Source organism: Pundamilia nyererei, unplaced genomic scaffold (assembly GCF_000239375.1).
Source record: "Pundamilia nyererei isolate P.nyererei 1_Seehausen unplaced genomic scaffold, PunNye1.0 scaffold00028, whole genome shotgun sequence".
Lineage (NCBI taxonomy): Eukaryota > Metazoa > Chordata > Actinopteri > Cichliformes > Cichlidae > Pundamilia > Pundamilia nyererei.
Genome location: NW_005187429.1, coordinates 2,251,258 through 2,270,408, shown reverse-complemented (window position 1 = coordinate 2,270,408; position 19,151 = coordinate 2,251,258). Strand labels below are relative to the sequence as shown.

The window sequence follows — 19,151 nt, the reverse complement described above, 5'->3', positions numbered from 1 at the left end:
TGTGTGTGTGTGTGTATACATATTTTCATGAATACCTTAAATGCTCGAATCCAATTTGTGCAGGAATAGAACTCTATTGTGCAAAAATATCAAAACTAATGTGGTCTGACTTTGTTTTGATCATGAAAAAATTTCAAGGACGTTTAATCTAAACAATAAATAAATAAATAAATAAATAAATAGAAAATTCAAACAAGTCAACATCAGTTGCAACGAAACGCCACTTGGTAAAGACCACAGGTGGCAGTAGAGTCTAATGCACTCTACCTAACTGTGGAGAGCTGGAGCTGCCCGTCTCTTTTTGAAGTCTGGCCTTGTTTGTGAGGACCACAGTGGTATCGTGGTCAGACAGAAAAGCCTGGAACTCCTGCTCCACCTCCATGATGTGAGAATCTTTGTCCAATTTGTGTTCCAGAATTATCAGCTGTTTAGGAGCTCCAGGTCCTAACTATAAAGGGTGGCAGCATAGAAATGAGTGATTGCTACAGCTACCGCTGGTCATTTCAGATCTAAGTGACCAGTATACTGTCCTTGTCACCAAGGAAAAACTCCCTTTTAACATGAAGAAACCTCTGACAGAACAAGACTCAGGGAGGGGTAGGCAGCCAGGCAGTGTAGTTCAGACAGGCCATGAAGTCAGGCTCAACTGCAGATCAGCTTCCTGTATCCAGCAGGTGAGAATAATATAGGCAGTGCTATTTAAGTTGCTATTTTAGTCTGCCACTGTAGATGCACATCTGCAAACTCCTCTCCACATCCTGTCTCTCATTTAATCTGTTATATTCTGTGCCGGGTTCTGCTGATGTTTGTTTTTTTTTTCAATTAAATGTTATTTATATAGCACCAAATCACAACAACGGTTGCCTCAAGGTGCTTAATATCGTAAGATAAAGACCTTTCAATAATATAAAGCTCCAATAATATACGACCCCGATGAGCAAGCTCTTTAGCAACAATGGGAAGGGAAAACTCCCTTTCATCAAGAAGAACCTTGTGGCAGAACCAGGCTAAGGGAAGGGCAACGATCTACCGTCACGGGTTGGGGGTGAGGGGCGGGAGACAGGCAAAGACATGCAGAGCCAGAGATGAATAATAACCCAGAATTAAATGAAGAGTGGTATATAAACACGTTGGTGATGCCTGATTCCATCATAATGAGGGTGGATTCAGGGTCACCTGCACATTTAAAAAACAGAAGTGGACCCAAAGTGCCTTAGAGAAAGACACATTTAAGGTCAAAATACATGGAAAGCCTAAAGGTGTGCTTTGTTGTGTTAACTAATCATCCTGCAAAGTGAGAACCATGCTTTTACAGTGTCTGGTGGTTCAGCTCTTTCACCGCATCGGTCTGGTCGGGGAACTCAATGGCAATAAATGACTCAGTCATCTCATAAATTGTGAGGCCCTGTTCTCCCCTACATAAGCTGCCGTTAAAAGTATCGCTATTGGTTTTGGTAATTGGTAATCTATTGCACAATTTGATTATCTCACAGCACATTGACAGCAGCGATGCAGGCGGCGCATGTGCGGCGGTCACTTTAAGACCTGCGAGCAGTAGCGTATTCGTTGTCAGGACAACAAATAAAGACAAAACTGGCCCGTGTGTTTCCTGCAGGACCTTTGAGAGTAGAGGCAGAGAGCAGTGGGAGCTCACCTTGATAAATAACAAGAGATACTGCACAGCACAGGCTGAATCAGGTGTAATTTTCAGGCGCTAAATGGAGGTAAAAACTGTTCCGCCTCTCGACTGATAAGTGACGCGGGGTATGACTCATATGGTCGCATGAGGGTTGCCAGGTGAGATCCAAGATCCTGCATTGCAGAGAGATCGGCCTGTTAACGTAAGATTCTTTCCAATTATTGATTGTTATGGAAATATTGCACGATGCACTCCTGATTCGTTCGGCCATCGCCACCAGGCTGCCAGCTTTCAGAGTCACCTGATCTCTTCCAGGAGTGATCAAAGAGCCTGGTGATGATTACTGAATGAGCACGAGCACGAAGTGAATGGAAAAAATGAGCAAAAAATATGAATCAGCAAACATCTCCGATGTGGAAGAGCACATTTCTCTGAAGTATGACATCAAGAAGAGACTTGGAAAAGGGGTGAGCAACTTTTTCTCTCTTTTTAATTTAGTGGAAATGAACTTGTTTGCTCAGGCTGTACAGTTACTAACGAAACTCCAAGTTGCTGTTTGAGCAAACCGGGCGAAAAAAACAGTTTCACTGCAGTCTTCTTTTTCTTTTGCAGTCTCTAACTCTTCTGCCTTCATGTGCAGTAATTCAGTTAAAGTTTCCTCTGCACTTAAGCCTTTAAATTCCTGAAATTCTCCAGACTTACAGTTCTCAGTGGATACCAGTGTTTTAAGCAAGAGGTTTATTTACTTTGGCAGCAAGAAAATAAACTCTTTCTTTGCAGATCAGCTGGTGTGTGAGGACACTTGTTCTCTTTAGAGTCCAGATCCCTTTTGTTTGTGTTTTTCTTTGTCTCCAGTAGTTTCCACAGTTCTAAAAACAGCCCGGTTTCTTTCCACCGTTTGCCCCAGGAGATTATCAAGTTGTTGCTCTGCTTCTAAATAGCCAGCTGATAGCTGCCACGTAGAAACCACATAACTGGCTGGACATGCTGAGGGTGGCTTTGACTCATGTTACCCACAGCTGTTCAACCTGTTGCACCTAGGCAGCATCCTACACCTGCACTGTGATGCTGAACAGCTCTGATCAGATGACTTCAGATGCATTCAAAAATGTGGATGTATAATGTGGATGTATTTTATTTTATTTTATTTTAAATATAGCTTCAAATACCAGGTTTAAAAAATGTCAGTGTATTATATAGGCCTGTTTTTCTGCAGCTGTTTGATTAAAAAAAAGAAGAAGAAGAAGAAAAAAGAAAACACATCCCCAGTGCTCTTTCCTCCACGTATCATTAGAGTGTATTATAATCTCCTGCCTCACTGCTGCCTCTGTTATGCTTGGCTTCACTACGCTGCTCACACCCTGCTATCACTGAAGTCAAAGAGCTCATGTCATCCATGTTTTATTCAATATAGAGATCAAGAGTTTTTTTTACATGGTGCATATAGTGGATTTGTATTCTTGATGGAGTGAAGATTAGTCCAGCAGGAATAATACACAGTTTGTGACTCTACATAAACAGCATATTAGCTGGTTTTAAATACATGCAAAAATCAAAATTATTAATGAATATAGGATTAGCTGCTGGTAGAAGAGCTACTTAAATGTATGATGTCAGGCAGGGTTAGTTCACTGTATCCTACTGGTAAGACTCATAAGGGTAGTAAAGCTGCATTACCCTGCCCACTATAGCTGCACATCTGCAAACTGCTTTGCAAACCACATCCACTCAGAATCTTTCTTCTTTGCTGGGTTCTTGCTGATGCTCTTTCCGTCTTTTATTTTCCATGTATGCACATGGAGCTGTGGGGAGAGCAAGTCCACAGTGCAGATGGGAATAATTTATAGTTACTTAAATCTGCAGGAATAAGTTATCATTTTGACTTACAGTGGTCCTAACTGAACTCAGATGCCAGTATTCTCATATTTTGATTTTTATAGTTAAAATCTTGCACAGGATATAAGCCCAATCCTGTAGGTACAAGAAGCATCCTGGTGACGTGTTACTTGCGTTTTGTGTTTGCCTCAGGCCTACGGCATTGTCTGGAAAGCAGTTGACAGACAGACTGGCGAGATTGTGGCTGTGAAAAAGATCTTTGATGCCTTCAGAAACAGGACAGATGCCCAGGTGTGTACCATGTGATCTGCAGTAAGTGGAACAATGCTGTTGTTCTAAAGCAGGGATGTCAAGTTCATTTTACACCATGGGCCAGATACAGCTCACTTTGATCCTGAGTGGCCTAAACAGTGAGACTCTCCTTTTTGTGCGTGTAAGAAGTGTAGCTACACATTTAATCCCCGAGATATGTTAATATAAGAAAAAGAAGTGGAATTTCAATAATCTCGTTTTCAGGACACAATAAAAAAAATGCTGCTGTAACAAATGAAAGAACTCTGTCAGCTTGACCCCTTGGGCCTAAAAGCGGCTTCTTATTTTTCCATAATTTTCTTTTTAAGTACTTGAAATTAAGCATTTCCTGCTTGCAGTCTTTCAAATGTCCACTTCATTTTGACTGAAAAGCAATCATTTGAATAAATTGTTAAAGCAAAAGTAGAAGCAGCTCTACTTGGTTCACGATTGTCATGCCACTTCTTACATTTTGCTTGTATCTCATCCTGGGTATTACATGGTATTAATTTCCTCCTTTATCTGTTTAAAGACAAGTTTAGTAAGTGTTTGCATAGGACAGGTGGCTTGTGTGCACCTGATTTACAGCTGCATATTTCCTGATCATGACCTCAGTGTCTTCTTTTTTCTTTTTACAGCGAACGTTCAGAGAAATCATGTTCCTCCAGGTAACCAAAGTATTTATTATGTTCCTGTCAAATAATCTTAACACTTTTCCAAATCACTGTCATGTCTTTTAGTTCCATTTATGAAGACTGAAACAATGATAATGTCAGTCTCAGTCTCACCGACTGTACTGGATCTCTCTACATGTAAATTACCTTTAGTTGAATTTAATAATATTTTACAACTCGACCAGTGACATGTTCAGTCTGTTAGTACTCCACAAAACTGTTGCATGTATATAATATTCTTAAGAATCCTTGTGAATTCTTTTTGAAATATCAAAATAAGTAAACAGGGAATGTGTTTTTCCACGTTGTTTTTATAAATCACATAAATGTTTCCCTCCTTATCTGCTGACCTACCTTCATGTGACCTTCCCCTGCTGTTTGCACAACCTTGTCACAAAACCATTGCCAGTTATTACTGGTCAAACAGTAGCCAGAGTGTGAGTTTTGTGTTTGAGAGTAAGCATGTTTACCTTTTCTTTTTGTGTGCAGGAGTTTGGAGGCCACCCCAACATCGTTAAGCTTCTAAATGTCATCAGAGCACAGAACGATAAAGACATTTACCTCATCTTTGAATATATGGGTGAGTGTAAAGCCCAGCTCATCATCTGAACTTGTAACACAGCAGCATGAGGAAGGCCCCGGGGGCTCTTAGTAGCTTAACCTGGCACTGAAAAGGTGTGTGTGTGTGTGTGTGTGGGCTTCTGCTTCTCTTGGCCGGCTGTGCTGTCTTACTGCTGAGTCCACAGACTGCCCTCCCTGTCTATGCAGTCTAATCCTTGACAGTACTGCAGCATTACAGTGCAGACTCCCACTGCTTACATTTCATTTGATTTCAGCCATGCCGTTGCATTAAAATTAGCGTGTGTGATTTCATAGATGATTTGTATGTTCAACAACACCGTAGATGGTTATCTTTATAACTAATGATTATTTAGAATTGGATCATTACATAAACACCCATAACAGTTTTTTTCCTGTTTCTGCTTTTGTACCAGATACTGACCTGCATGCGGTGATAAAGAAAGGCACCCTACTGAAAGACATCCATAAACGTTACGTGATGTACCAGCTCCTCAAAGCCACGAAATACCTGCATTCAGGAAATGTTATCCACCGGGACCAAAAGGTACAGCAGATGGAACAGATGTGAGAATGTGAGAAGCATGCTCTTATTTGGATTAGAAAAATCCCAAATGAATGCCTGTATCATGCATGTACAGTGCACTTTTGCTCTTGTCACATGTTAATGTTCTAATTATTTGTTCTTTGTGGCCTGTGTAAAACTGTGGCATTTCCTTATCCTATGCAGGTTTGTGCAGTAAACTCTGCTGAGTTGACCTCACAAAATGGTCCTTGGCATCACAAAATAGTTTTTCATCCCACATTTTCTGCTCACTGAACATTCATATTCACATTTTCATCTTTTAAGCAAGCACTGGAAACCTGAGAAAATTCTCTTTGGTAAGAATGTTTTTTCTTGTCTGTTTCCCACAGCCGTCCAATGTGCTCTTGGACTCTGACTGTGTTGTCAAGCTGTGTGACTTCGGCTTGGCCAGATCGCTCAACCAGATCCAAGAGGACAGTGGGAATCCTACACTGACGGAGTACGTGGCCACACGGTGGTATCGAGCTCCCGAGATCCTGCTGGGATCCACAAGGTACCCGACTGTGTTGAGCGTCTGCTGCTATCGCTTGTTTTTCACTGACAGAAATGAGTCTAAACGTTAAATTTAGGCGGTGCTTCTGAATAATCAGCGTATTTTCCAAAGGTATACTAAAGGCGTGGACATGTGGAGCCTCGGCTGTATCCTGGGAGAGATGCTGCTGGGAAAAGCCCTGTTCCCTGGGACATCCACCATCAACCAAATAGAGAAGATCATGAGTGCCATTCCACACCCCAGCCCAGAAGGTGGCTTCACAAAAGTCCAGATTAAATGTATTTAACTGCTTGACATTTTACTTTTACTTTGGATTGATTAAATATGCCTTAATTTTCAGATATTCTCGCAATCAAGTCAGAATATGGATCCTCTGTCATACAGAGAATGTTACTAAAGTAAGACAATATTTTATGTTTGCAATTTATGTTGTGAAAATCATAAAATTATTCATCAAATGTCTGTTTGAATCTGGTAATCTTAAATACTAACCCCGCGTTTTTTGCCCTTTATTTTTATGTGAGTACACAGTGTGTACAGTTAATGCGTGGCCTCAGCTGACCTTGTCACTCTTAACACAGAGCTAGGTTAACAAATTTCCTCCACTTCAGCATAAAAACTAGAATTAGAGCTTGCAAGTGGAAGCAAGGCTGATTAAATACTTAAGGAGCAGAAGTACTGATGCAGCAGAACAGTAAACTGAGCAACAGCAGGTGAAATAGGCCACAGAAACTGAAAGACAGATCACTATAATAAACCCCTGTTAATTCTTCTTCTTCATCTGTTCATCCTTCACCAGACCACAGGTGCCTTTGGAGGATCTTCTTCAGCCTTCTGTGCCTCCCGATGCTCTCGACCTGTTGAAGGGTTTCTTGGTTTTCAACCCAGACAAGCGGCTAACTGCAGAGCAAGCCCTCCAACACCCATACTTAGCCAGGTATTAAGGATCAGACTGGCCCCTGGATTAGGAGCTGTGGTCAAATTTTATTCTGTTTTCTTGTTGCTCAGTTGGTCAGATTGAATAGATTTGTGTGTTATTCCCCTTGTGGTAAATCTGTAATCTGTAAATGGTTTTTATGATTTTACTGTCATTATATGTTCATGTGTGCTGTCATATGTTTATAAGTGTGCTATCCATTTCTGAAGATTTCACAATCCAGCCAAAGAGCCAACACTGAACTACGACGTAGTGCTGCCAGTGGATGATGACATCCAGCTATCTGTGGTTCAATACCGCAACAAACTATATGAGGTACAGTGTGACTTATAACTGAGTTTGAGTACTGAGTACATCAGATTACTTTGAGGTATACTACAAAAAACTACTGAAAAAGCTCTGTAGGCTGTAGGACCCTTCACACAAACATGCAACTCTGCCTGCTTCACATAGCAAGACCGAAAGAAGCAAATGTAAGAAAACAATACAGTTTCAAAATTTAGAAATACATTTCAAAAAATGAGTCAAGAATGTACTGTAACGTTGTTCCAAATTAAGAATTTAGGGCTTTCAGCTTGCTTTTCTAAATATTAAGACATAGACTGTATATAAAAGATGGACATAGTTACTGTGCCATCACACAATTAGTGAATTTAGTCCCAAGCGAAATCCTCAAGCTGAGCATTTTCAGTCGGATCACGAGTTGTATTATATTTATTTATAAAGCAGGCATGATACATATTAACATTGCTGCATGTAAACAAATGCAGCTGATGAAATGTACAGAGGACTTTGTGGCACATTGAATTTGGAGATCTTATTCATGGTTAGGCCTTAAGACACAACTATGGAATTATATTTATGTCAAAAGCTGCGTGCAGTAAAAAAAATGTAATCAGGAGGAAATAATTTACTTTCGCGAGCGGAGGTGTTCATTGCCATTTGCAAAATTAATTTACTCACATGTAAATTCAACAGCACAACGAAGCCTTCACACACAGGAGAATTTCTGGTGTGTGAGCGATGCAGCAGGTTCATGCTCTCAGGGGTAACTCTGCTCTCAAAGCTCGAATCTGCTCACTTTAATAAACGGACTTTTGACAGTTTTGAACGCGTCACAGAAAAACACTTTCAAAGGAGTGCTGCCTCAACCTCTGTGATGGTCAGGTTCAGGTTACTGCATTAACCTGAGTTACACTGTGGCAGGAATACAAGGGCTGTTTTAATCCATATTTGTTTTCACTGCATTACTTTAATGCTGAAGAGATTTTGAAAACCGAAAGATTCCAAGGCAACTTCTGAAACATCTGGCTTTACTTCAGTTTCAGTATAATTCAATACATCTACTGCAATTATACAATTATTCCAATGTTCCGGTCTCTGCTGGTCATTATAAAGAATGCGTTGAATTGGATTCACTGTGCTTATCTGTTTCAAGAAGTCATCATTTGATAACAAAAGGCAGACTGTTCCACAGTTTAAAAACAAAAGGTGGCTTTTCAGTGCTTCATTGGACACACAAGGTAGCTTTAAAACAATACCTGTGTGATCATGCTTGAACATTCATGGTCTCTGAATTTTCTATACAAATGAGACAACTGGAAGTTAATCAAACTAGTTAAAAATGCTAGAGTCTGTATCTTTTTTTAACCTGCAGATGATACTGGAGAGGAGAACTAACCAAGGGATGTTGAGGTTGATCCAGCCAAAGGAAGGAAGCTGTGTCAGCAGCAGTGAGAAGCCCAGTGTGAAGTGTGATAAAGGAGTGAAGAGCCAAGTGGCTGCAAACAGCATCAGAGATGGTGATGATGAAAGAAAACCAAAACCTGAAAAAACTGACGAGACGACCCATGTGCCTCCATGTACAGGAGTTGGCAAAACCGAGGCGGTGAATGCATCCACCCCACCTGCAGCAGAGAAGACGAGCCCTCTAGCTGGCCCTGGCATAGGAAAATTTACATATAACCCCATCACACATGCCCCAAGTATGAGAGTTTATTTTTTTGGTGTAAAATATGAAACCTGTCTTTTTGTTTAAAAAATGGTGGGGTTTGAAAATTCCTGAAAAGCATAATTATTAAGCCATCAGAAAGACAGGTATTTAATAAGCACAGTACAACAGCTGTGTTTATACTGCCTCAAACTCTTGTTTTCTTCATTCAGATGTCTTTGTTCGGAGTCCAGGTGGTCCTCCTCATTCCTACCAATCCACTGCAGCCAGCAGGAAACCAGTGGGACAGAGCAGCTACAGTAATGCAGTTGCATCACCAACAGAGGGCACCAGCGCTGGTGTAGTAAGCGTCAGACCTCAGTCCACTTCAGCTTTGTTTTCCTTTAGTGATGTAAGCCTTGTTTCGTTTTGTACTTCTGACCATTTGTACTTTTCTCTGTCTCCTCACCCTACTTCTGCTAGTTGATGGACCAGATTCTCCAGCGTGGTCGCTCAGCCCCCGTGGCCCATAACCATTCCTTTTCCTCGTCCCTAAACCACACCCAGAATAACCCGTTAGTACGCAAAGATGAGACATCCTTGTCTTCTGGGCTTTACATCACATCAGCACGTCTGGTCAGTCCACTACATCCATGTAAAATATTATATGAAAGAACAGATGCAATTTTAGAAAAATGAAGTGACTTTTAAAACATTTTTGAGGATTTAATAGATGGCGATTATTTTGAAACTTGGTGGCTTTAGGGGCAAGAAAAGAAACTTGGTCACTGTCACGTGTGTCTGACCAGGTTTAATTTTTTCTTCTTCTCATGCAGAACCAGCGCTCCACCACTCAGGTGCATGAGGCCCGGCCACCACTGCGGTTCAGCAAGAAAGTGTTTCAGACTAACTGTAACGTGGCAGCAGCTGGCGACCCACGAGCCAAACTAGGCAGCTATTCGCAGGCCTATGGCACCATCAACAAGACTGGACTGGACAGTCTTCTTCGGGGCCGCCCTTGCAACCAGTGACTGCTGTCATACCTGCAGTTACATAGGGGTCCGGTGCCACATGTGTTTAAACACACAACAAACTTTGCTTTGATCTCCTTCAGACTAGGACTAGAAACGATTCTGAAAGGCAGATCAAACAAACATCTCTTATGTTACATTTAGATTTTACCCATGGATACATGAATTTATTCACTGTCTGTGACTATATCTATATATCTATCTATATATATATATATATATATAGATAGATAGATAGATAGATAGATAGATAGATAGATAGATAGATCATATCAATTCTAGGCGTTAATACCAATGATGTATGAATATATGTAAATGTGTGTATTTTTTGTTTTTTTAAACTTGGAAACCTTTTCTTAGAAGGCTGGATTAGCCTGTCTGTCTGTAGAGAGGCTCTGTATTAAAGTGCATATGCTAAATAGTAAGTTTGAGCATTTGTCTCAGGAGCGTCTGTCGGTTTAAAATAAGCCCTGGTGTCTCATGTTGACTCTGGTCTAGAGGCTTAATGTTTTAATACTACATTAGGAACATTGAACCAGTGGTTTGGGTGCAGAATACTTGCAGATACATGTAAAATATGCAAATAGATGGTTTGGTGAATTCATTATATCTAATAAGTGATTATTTTTCATTTGTGAACATACCAGCAAGAATTCTACTTGTTGTTCTGATGTGTACAGAATTTTATAATGTTTAACACTGAATCACTTAAATGTCTATGAACAATTTCAGGTGGAAGAACTCAGACTCTCAGTGTCTCTGTAAAAGAACAGCCATGTAAAGAAAAACAAAGTAAACATTGTTTTTTTTACACATTTCTTCTCCTCCCACAGTTTTGTTTCTAAAACTGACTGCGAAATATCTTCAAGAAACCTAAGAAGTCCAGTCGCTTTTCTTTCCAAGGTCCTTAGAAACTGAAGCTACAGTTCACATAGGCTCACCAACATTGGACAACAGAAGAGTGGAAAAGTGTTGCCTGGTCTGATGAGTCTCAATTTCTGCCCCAACATTCAAGCTGTAGGATCAGAATTTGACATAAATATGAAAGCATGGACTCGTCCTGCTGTATGTTAACGGTTCAGACTACATCACATACTGAAATTAATGACAAAATTAAACATAATGTAGTTATCAGTGAATCGCTGTCGGAAAACCTTGCTCTTTTCACTTAATTAAAAAGCCCAAAGGGAGCACAAGCCAAACTTACAAAGCAGTTAATCTTGAAACTGTGTTTGTTTTTATACATTTCTATCTGAAAATGACAAAGTAAAAGCAGGTGAATATATTCGGTTAAAGAGGAAAAACCCGTAAACGCGACCGATAATAAACCACGTGACTTAAGACCAGCATGAGTCCTGCAGTAATTTCCAGATTAATCTGGATCTTTCCACAGAAGCATTTTGTTTGCATATTTAATTGAGCGGCTCTGTTTTGTCTTTATCCCGATGACGTTATGGGAGGGAAAAGCATGTCATGTGGCAGTTTGTGAAGTCATTTGTGTCGGTTTTCTGTAATGACTGGTGATTCCCACACAACACGTGACCACGCTGTGTCGAAAACGTCAGGGGCCGCTGTCCAGAACCCAGCGCGAGCACAGAGGAGGAGGAGGAGACGGCGAGAGTACAATTCGGCAGTTACTTCGGAGTAAACTTACCTCAGGTAAAAAGCGGTAATGTTTTTTAATGAGTATTTTGTGTTTTATTAGTAATTTTTCCCCTTTATTAAACACGTATGGATGATGAGCGCCTTTTTCTTTTTTGTTAGCAATCGTCAGCATCTTGCCTATCGCCAACTGTCAGAGGAATAGAAAGCAGTAAATTCCAAAAACACATGCTGTTATTTAGGGTTATTAGTTAATCATTTTGTACCCAGATACCAAAAGGTCTGTGTAACTGCAATTTGGCTTTAAAAGGAGCTCTCGGTGTCCTCAGCTTGGGGGCGAGGCGTGTGGTCAACGTCCGAAAAACGTAGCTAACCCAGATTGGATTCATCATGGCGAGGCTAGCTCGGTGCTGTCGGGTGTCTGTGGCCCACACGCTCGTAGTTTATCCACGCTCCGACATTAATGGTGGTCTCGGCAGCTTGGGCGTAACATTCGTGAATGCCATGTAGTAGATGGTAGCAGTGTCGCATTTATCAGCGCTGGTGAGGCCTGCAGGGGATGCGCCTAAATACAGGTGCAGCATTTTAAAAAAAAAAGAAAAAAGAGACCGCTCGATGCATGCTTTCGTTTTTGGTTTAGAGTCGCTCACCTCATCTAAACATGTCGCGTTGCTCCACTTTTAATCCGGATTTCTGTTTGAGTTTCGTCTTTCTGACATTTCGGTGTTTTTATCAGTGAGTTTGCGTCGTATTTATGAGTATTTGTGGTGTTTCTCAGTGTGTGACTGAGCAGATATCGCAGTATTCATAGCAGTGGCTTTATTATTTAATCACGAGGATTCAGAAGGTAGAATCCGGACTGAGTCGCATGAAATCGCTATCTTTCTGTGTCATCATAGTTATATATATATATACTAAATTATGCGTTTAGTATTTACTGGTTGTGCACACCTTGACAAATATTAAGGTGGGTTTTTTTGTTTATGTTTTTTGGAAGAAAGAAACTCTGACTCCTGGCTCCCTCCAGCTTAAACCGTGGGGATATACTGCTGTATCCTAGAGTCGCCTTACACGAACCAAGGCTCTTTTGCTAGTTATGTGAATGTGTAAACCACTGTTCTTGCACATATATGTAACAGGTGTTGAACAAAATATTTCAGAGGGCTGAGCATGAAAAATACAATGTGAAAAAAGGAGAGGCTACAATAAATTATGTTATCCTGATATGGGCGGCTAGATTTGGCCTAGACTTTGAGATATGTGCTCTAAAACTGTGAAACTATGACTGTGTTATATTACTCATGTCCTGTTTCTAACCTCCATGAATAATTCACACACCTTTAAAATATAAAGAAGCGACATCTTCGGTTGTTTTTGTAATTACAAACCTCCAAATAAATTATTGACAGTTTTAGTTGTCAATTCTTCATTTGACAGGGGTATTGATAAAGTACAGAGAAAGACAAAACCATGATCCTGTGATATGTGGAGAAAAATATTGTACAGTTGTAGGTTAACTTGCTTGAATGTTGAATGTAAAAACTTACAGCCGCAAATGGAGAGATGCCAAACTGCGTTTCATTGTTCTGGTAACAGTGACAATAAAGATCTATCTTATCTGTCTTATCTATCTTATCTTATACCTTGATTACTGAATTCTATATGGCTGTAGTGTTTTACTGATGATGATGAAATATTGTAGAGGAGTTGCATTAAACATTTGGAGATGCATAAGATTTGGCCACACAACTAACAGTTCATCTCTCTTGCCAGCACCACCTCCTGAAACTGGCAACCCCACAGAGAGTGAATATTTGATTTTTAACTCTGAGCTAGTAATAAATAGCTTTCTTGTAGTTGCAGTTTTGCTACAGCACTCTATTGTCTAAGTTACATTAATTTTGTGAGCTTAAAAACTCAGTATCTCATTATTATGTTGTTACAATATTAACTTTCACACGGCAATGAGAGCTTATTACGTCAAATGAGAAAAACGGCTGAAATATGTAACTCTTAATATAGAACTATGAGAACAAAATAAATATCATTATAATGATGTCATTTTTCTACTTTCAGAAGAAACTGAGTAGATTTTTTTTTTTTTTTATGCCACAGTGGCGGCAGTCTGTTGCTATTCTGTGCTAACCTACCTACCTAAAGTGTATCCATCTGCCACAAGGCAAGGTGTCTGCAGGCTTGACAAAGTCAAAGCTGCTGCTGACATGGTATGTCACGATGACAGTATCATACTGCTGCGCTGGCTGGCTGGTAGGAAGCAACTCAGTGTAGGCTTCTCTCAGCCAAGTGGTCCAGTTAGCTGTTCGTTAATAGGACATGAACAGTGTCAGCTGAGGGGTTTGGTTTAAAGCACAGCCGTCTCTGTAGTGGTTTTAAAGCACGTGGGGTCTTTTTATGTTGCAAAACAGGCTTGCAGCAGAGTTACATGAACACCATGTGACTGTGAAACAGCATTTATTTTGATGATATCACTTAGTCATGCTACAGCGACTAAAAGAAAAGCAAAAGGTTCCTGCTCAGCCAGTTACATCTTTGAGTTGAAAACTAACCCAAACTTTAATTGAAAAGCTTTTGGGTTTTCTGATTTTAGGAAGTGTTGAACAGTTTTATTGTAGTGTTGTATGCTTTGTTTTTAAATATGTTGGACTTTCAAGTGTAGCACTTCTCATTTGAAGTTGTTGCAGTGCCAGATATTTCACCTCCATACTGGCCCCACTGTTTTGTGCAGCTGTTCCTGTTTTGTCACTTTGTCTTCTTGTGTGGCTCAGGCATGTACGTGATGTTTTGAATGTGGGTTTGTCGATGTATTGTGGTAGCCTAATTGTGTTAACTTGGCTCTCTGTCTAGCCCACTGAGTTCCTCCGTTCAACCTAATTCCACTAGCGATAGCTATCAGCAGAAGCCAGGGATAGCAGCACTGTCTTTATCCACGGCGATGGAGCGTCTGTCCTAAGAGGATTTGAAATCTCTCACGTAATGCTTGTAAAGCTGTACAAACCATGCCTCAAACTCACTCTAAAAAACCCCAAAAAACTGTGACTGTACCAACCCAGACGGTGAAGTGAAACTGTTGTGGTTACTGGTTGCTGAATTGAACTTTTGAACTTGAGGGTTAATGTGTATTTCTGACAATATTGTCGTGTTTTTTGAACTCTGTGTTGTTACTTTGGATTATAGGAGGTAATCCATTCTACATAGCAACAAACAGAGCAGTGCAGATAAATTCAGAATCAAAAACACAGTGCGAAGTCACGGCTGTTAAATGTAACATGAATATAAAAACAGCTGATGTTTTTTGAATTTATGCAACTGGGAAAGATAAGTTTTACCAAAGTTTTATATAGATAATCATTTACATTAAGCTGTTACAAATTAATAGAAAAAGATCCTGAAGTTTTAGCTTTACTCAAGAGAAGCAAGTGAGCAGTCAGCTACGAGGACTTTGAAGCTGCTTTTTTTGTGAAGTTCAAAATTTTCTCTCATGTTCTCAGTTTTTAATGTTCTCTTTAATGATGGACTTCAAAGCCTAACAAGCTCCCTTTTAAACAAAAAACCCCCAAAGTAGTTAAAATCAGTAACTGATAAAATGGGGATGTGTATAGCTTTGAAAAGTGTACATGAATTGTCCGTGAGTTGCACACTCACACTTTTTGTAAACATTGGACGGGGTGGATATCACATGCTTTGGGTGACTCACGTAATTAGTTAAGGCCTCTTTGGTTATAGTTTCACCAGGGCTACTTTAATTGACTAATATTTCTGTCTATACAAGGGGAGGGTAATCTTTTTATGTAAGCTAACATTGACCACATATTGGATTCTTCAAGAAATCTAACAAAAATATGCTACTGGGTGTATACTGCATCCCTCTTATGCAACCATTGTTGTTCGGGGAGGGATTTGACTCCTCAGATAATGATTGTAATCTGTTATGATCTTAATGCAGACTGTCACTGTGAAGCACTGCCAGCTTGTATGTCTGCAGTGTCTCACTGCACTGTCCTACTGATGGACAGATAGGGATCATGAGGATGCACACTGGAGTCCGGATGTATTTGCCAGAGTGAAATGGAGCAGTGTTGCATAACACTCACCGTTAATTCGGTGTGCCCTGAAAAGAGAGGAAGGGGAAAGAGTAAACAACTTTTACTAGATTGATCTGGAAATGAATGGATACTTCCATCCACCTCTGTATTTTTTTTCAGTACTCAGTGTATTTGTACTGTTTACAGTTTTGTACACGTAGTAGGTGTAGTCTAAACACCACAGGCTTCTCTATTATTATAAAGGTAACCTGCAGTCTGCTCCACCATTGCTTCTCATTGTGCATTTTTGTATGCATTTATATTTGGCTGTAAACAGTGAAGAATATGAAACCTACGCAGAAGTGCCTGTGTGCAGTCCTTCAATAAAGTAGCAGCACATAGCCCAACCTTCTACGTGCCAGTAGTATGCTGACTGAAAAGTGAAACTAAAAGTTGAAAAGTGGGCCTGAACAGCTATCATGTAACAACTAAAACTGTACATATCATCTATTTTCAGTGACTTACTTTTATTTCAATTCTTTTAACTCTTAAGTGTCAGAAAGTAGTGTAAAAACATCTGAACTGATGAGTGTTTAGAGACAGCTTTTTATTCATTTTTAAGGTTGTAGGTTTCAGTCATTGCTGTAATTCTGTGTAGAATTGTAACAGGGCTCCTTCCTGGTTCTAACAGTTTTTGCTGCTCTAAGCTTCTTGTGACAAGCACATTAGTTTATTAAAAAATGTCAGCTAGCTACTACTGCTGGGATGTAATATTTTCACAGTCTGTGCATGCTTATGCTGATGTTAAACACTTCTAAAAAATGCCTTAGCCGTGCAAAGCTATCAGAGTAAAATTCATCGATTTAAACATCCAGGAGGTCACATCCTATTGAAGAGCTTCTTACGTCACACCACATGTTTGTTTGTTTTTTCTGACTTTCAAAAGGAGAAAAAGAGCCATGGAAATGCTAAATGGAGAAACTAGTCCGATAGCTCCCAGGAAAAGAAATAGAATTGGAAAAACTGTATTCCTAATTTGATTTTTTTTTTAAAATCCATTTACGTTAAAAGATTTTGAAAATACTATTTTATTTTTTATTTTTTTGAACCTGAAAATGTTTTTACTGACTTTTTTGTAAATCCCTTTTGTATTTGAACTATTTATTAATGGATTAGTAGTTTGAAAAATGTATTTATAACTACTCTTTTTATTGTCCATTAAATATTCAAATAATGCATTACTTGAATGTCTAAATAAATAGAGTACATTAACAGTTAATTTGCTACTTAATTTACTAATTAATATTTTATTGCACAATTTAGATATCCATTCATTCATGAAAAGATTTATGTCAATGTGTATGACTCCTGGTCCTCCATAACCCAGTTGTAGCTTTGTAAGAATAGAGCTATAGTCCTAACAGAGGGTGATTTTCTTCTCTTGTATACACAACCACAGTGTCACCCTAAAAATAAACCCGATGCAGTATTTCCAGAAAAGGACATTGTATCTGAAGCTGGCTATCTTCTGCTGTTTACTACATGTGTGGCCGAAGGCAAATGTGGAGGATATCTCATCTTGATTCTCATTGATTGGATGTGTAAAATGGTTTAAGTGATGCAAGGATAAGATCCAATGATGGAAGAAATATTCATTTCTAAGCAGTGGCATTTAAATGTCATGCACTTGATTTAAAAAAAAGGTTTCCTCTCTCTAATCTCTTCTAGAAGCCTCCACTCTCCTTGTTTGCTTAAGGTCAAATTAACAGATTAGAAAGTAATTTATTATGGGGAAGAGAGAACGTTTTCCCAATTTAAGGAGAGGACATGAGGCAAACGTTAACATAATGAAAAGCACCCCAGGTGTTCTTTTGAAGTCAGCAATTGACTCAGTGGCTTTTTGGCTCCCTGCCCTTTGAGCAAGTTCTCCTCTGGGGACTTCAGGCCTTATTATGAAACCTGCACAGCACATTTGGAAGATGGCGACTGCTTGCCTTGTGCACCTCTCTGCGGAGTCATTTTGTTTTCTGTTGTGGAGCTCTGTGCTTTTAGATGCCTTGTTAGCATTATAGATTACAGATTACAGGATATAAACCTGTTGACCCAAGTTGTGCGGGGAGCCCAGGTGGGAGGAGGGTCACTGCAGTAATGGCCAATATGTCAGGTTGCCTCCTGAAGCAGATTAATAATACATACAGTTACCAAGGCGGCGCCTGCATCCATGGAAACACTTTCAGCACCAGTGTGTGAGCAATGTTTGTACTGTAGTTTCTTTTCCTTTTTCCTCTCACGTCCATGACAGCTTTAAGTAGATATCAGGGTAACCGGTCATTCTTCTGAAAGTTTTCGCTCAGATCGGATTTATTGACAAAACCTCATACATCTGTAGTAGCAAAGATTCATCTGTTTGTGTAAAGAAAATAAAAGAAAAACTCCTTTATTTTACCTACTTCAGATGTCTTGGTAACAATAATACACTATCCCTTTAAGAGTAGTAGTGGGGCTACTCAAACAATGTTAGTGTACTGTCATTATCTGGCTAAATATGTGTATTGTCAAATTGTCTTTCTAGGGTCTGCGGTCTTTGCCACCAACTTGTGTAACATTGTGACATATTCCTGTTTTTGTTCCTCTATGTTGGTTTGTACTTCTGTATACTTAGGACTATCAGACACCCCTCCCCTTATTTTTCTTCACAGAGGAGTGTGTTGCAAGTGTCTTGTCTAGTGTTCAGACGGTAACCTTTGGCCATTTCTTTCCTGACATTAACTCATACTGCACTACAGTGGTTCACACTGAAATACCACAGTCTGAGGTCGTACCCTTTGGTCTCTTCCACCTCTGCTGTGCTTCAGTGGCACAAACAGCCTTAACAGAAGACATGTGCTTGTCACCACACCTATATATAAACTTAGCCTGGCTTTTAATACTGTGATTTTATTTACCTTTATGATTTACAAAGTGCTCTGACAGAGGCAAAGAGTAGATTTAAACAGACTGAAACATTAAATTCAAACAAATGTACAGCTGAAAGAAAAAGAAGTTCACCCTATAGACATGAGGTTACTGAGTGTGCAACACCTGCTTCAAACACCCTTGTGTACTTAGTGGTTGGACCACACCCAGCTCACTTAGAGACCAGCTACACACCTGTGAAGCTGTGAGTGCCTCTTTCACAGTTACAACTAGAGCAGGGCGATATGACCAAAAATATTTATCACGATATACATTTGAAAATTTGCGATAACGATATAACTGACGATATAATTGACACTAGACAAAATACTTTACAACTCCTCAACTTTATTACTGCAAAAAAAACCAAAAAACATCAATGTATTTTCAATTAAACAAGCAGCTTTTTAAGTGCATTAAAGTTATATAAAAAATTAAGTGCAAATGCAAATTCCTCGCTGACAGTTTAACCAAAAGGCATTTCCAGTGGAAATTGGCCGACATATCCTCAGCATAACCATGTATAATATCCACAAAACTTAAAAAGAGGTTATA

The 19,151-nt window shown here is 39.6% G+C and overlaps 2 protein-coding genes across 2 annotated transcripts in view; both read left to right on the top strand.

Annotated features, from left to right (window-relative positions):
• The first annotated feature begins 1,584 nt into the window (after positions 1-1,584).
• On the top strand, positions 1,585-10,173 carry mapk15 (mitogen-activated protein kinase 15). Its single transcript, XM_005728407.1, has 15 exons — positions 1,585-1,841; positions 1,955-2,106; positions 3,668-3,766; positions 4,405-4,434; positions 4,930-5,020; positions 5,436-5,566; positions 5,935-6,098; positions 6,210-6,349; positions 6,439-6,496; positions 6,898-7,035; positions 7,245-7,350; positions 8,693-9,020; positions 9,199-9,329; positions 9,449-9,601; positions 9,802-10,173. Exons 2-15 carry the CDS (start codon positions 2,008-2,010, stop codon positions 9,994-9,996), a joined length of 1,863 nt encoding a protein of 620 aa, XP_005728464.1. The 5' UTR covers positions 1,585-1,841; positions 1,955-2,007; the 3' UTR covers positions 9,997-10,173.
• A 1,246-nt stretch (positions 10,174-11,419) lies between these two features.
• grinaa (glutamate receptor, ionotropic, N-methyl D-aspartate-associated protein 1a (glutamate binding)) overlaps positions 11,420-19,151 on the top strand; it is a 15,039-nt gene continuing 7,307 nt past the window's right edge. Inside the window, exon 1 of the mRNA XM_005728405.1 lies at positions 11,420-11,655. The gene's annotated coding sequence lies outside the window, so the exon portion shown is untranslated. The remainder of the gene's footprint in view (positions 11,656-19,151) is intronic.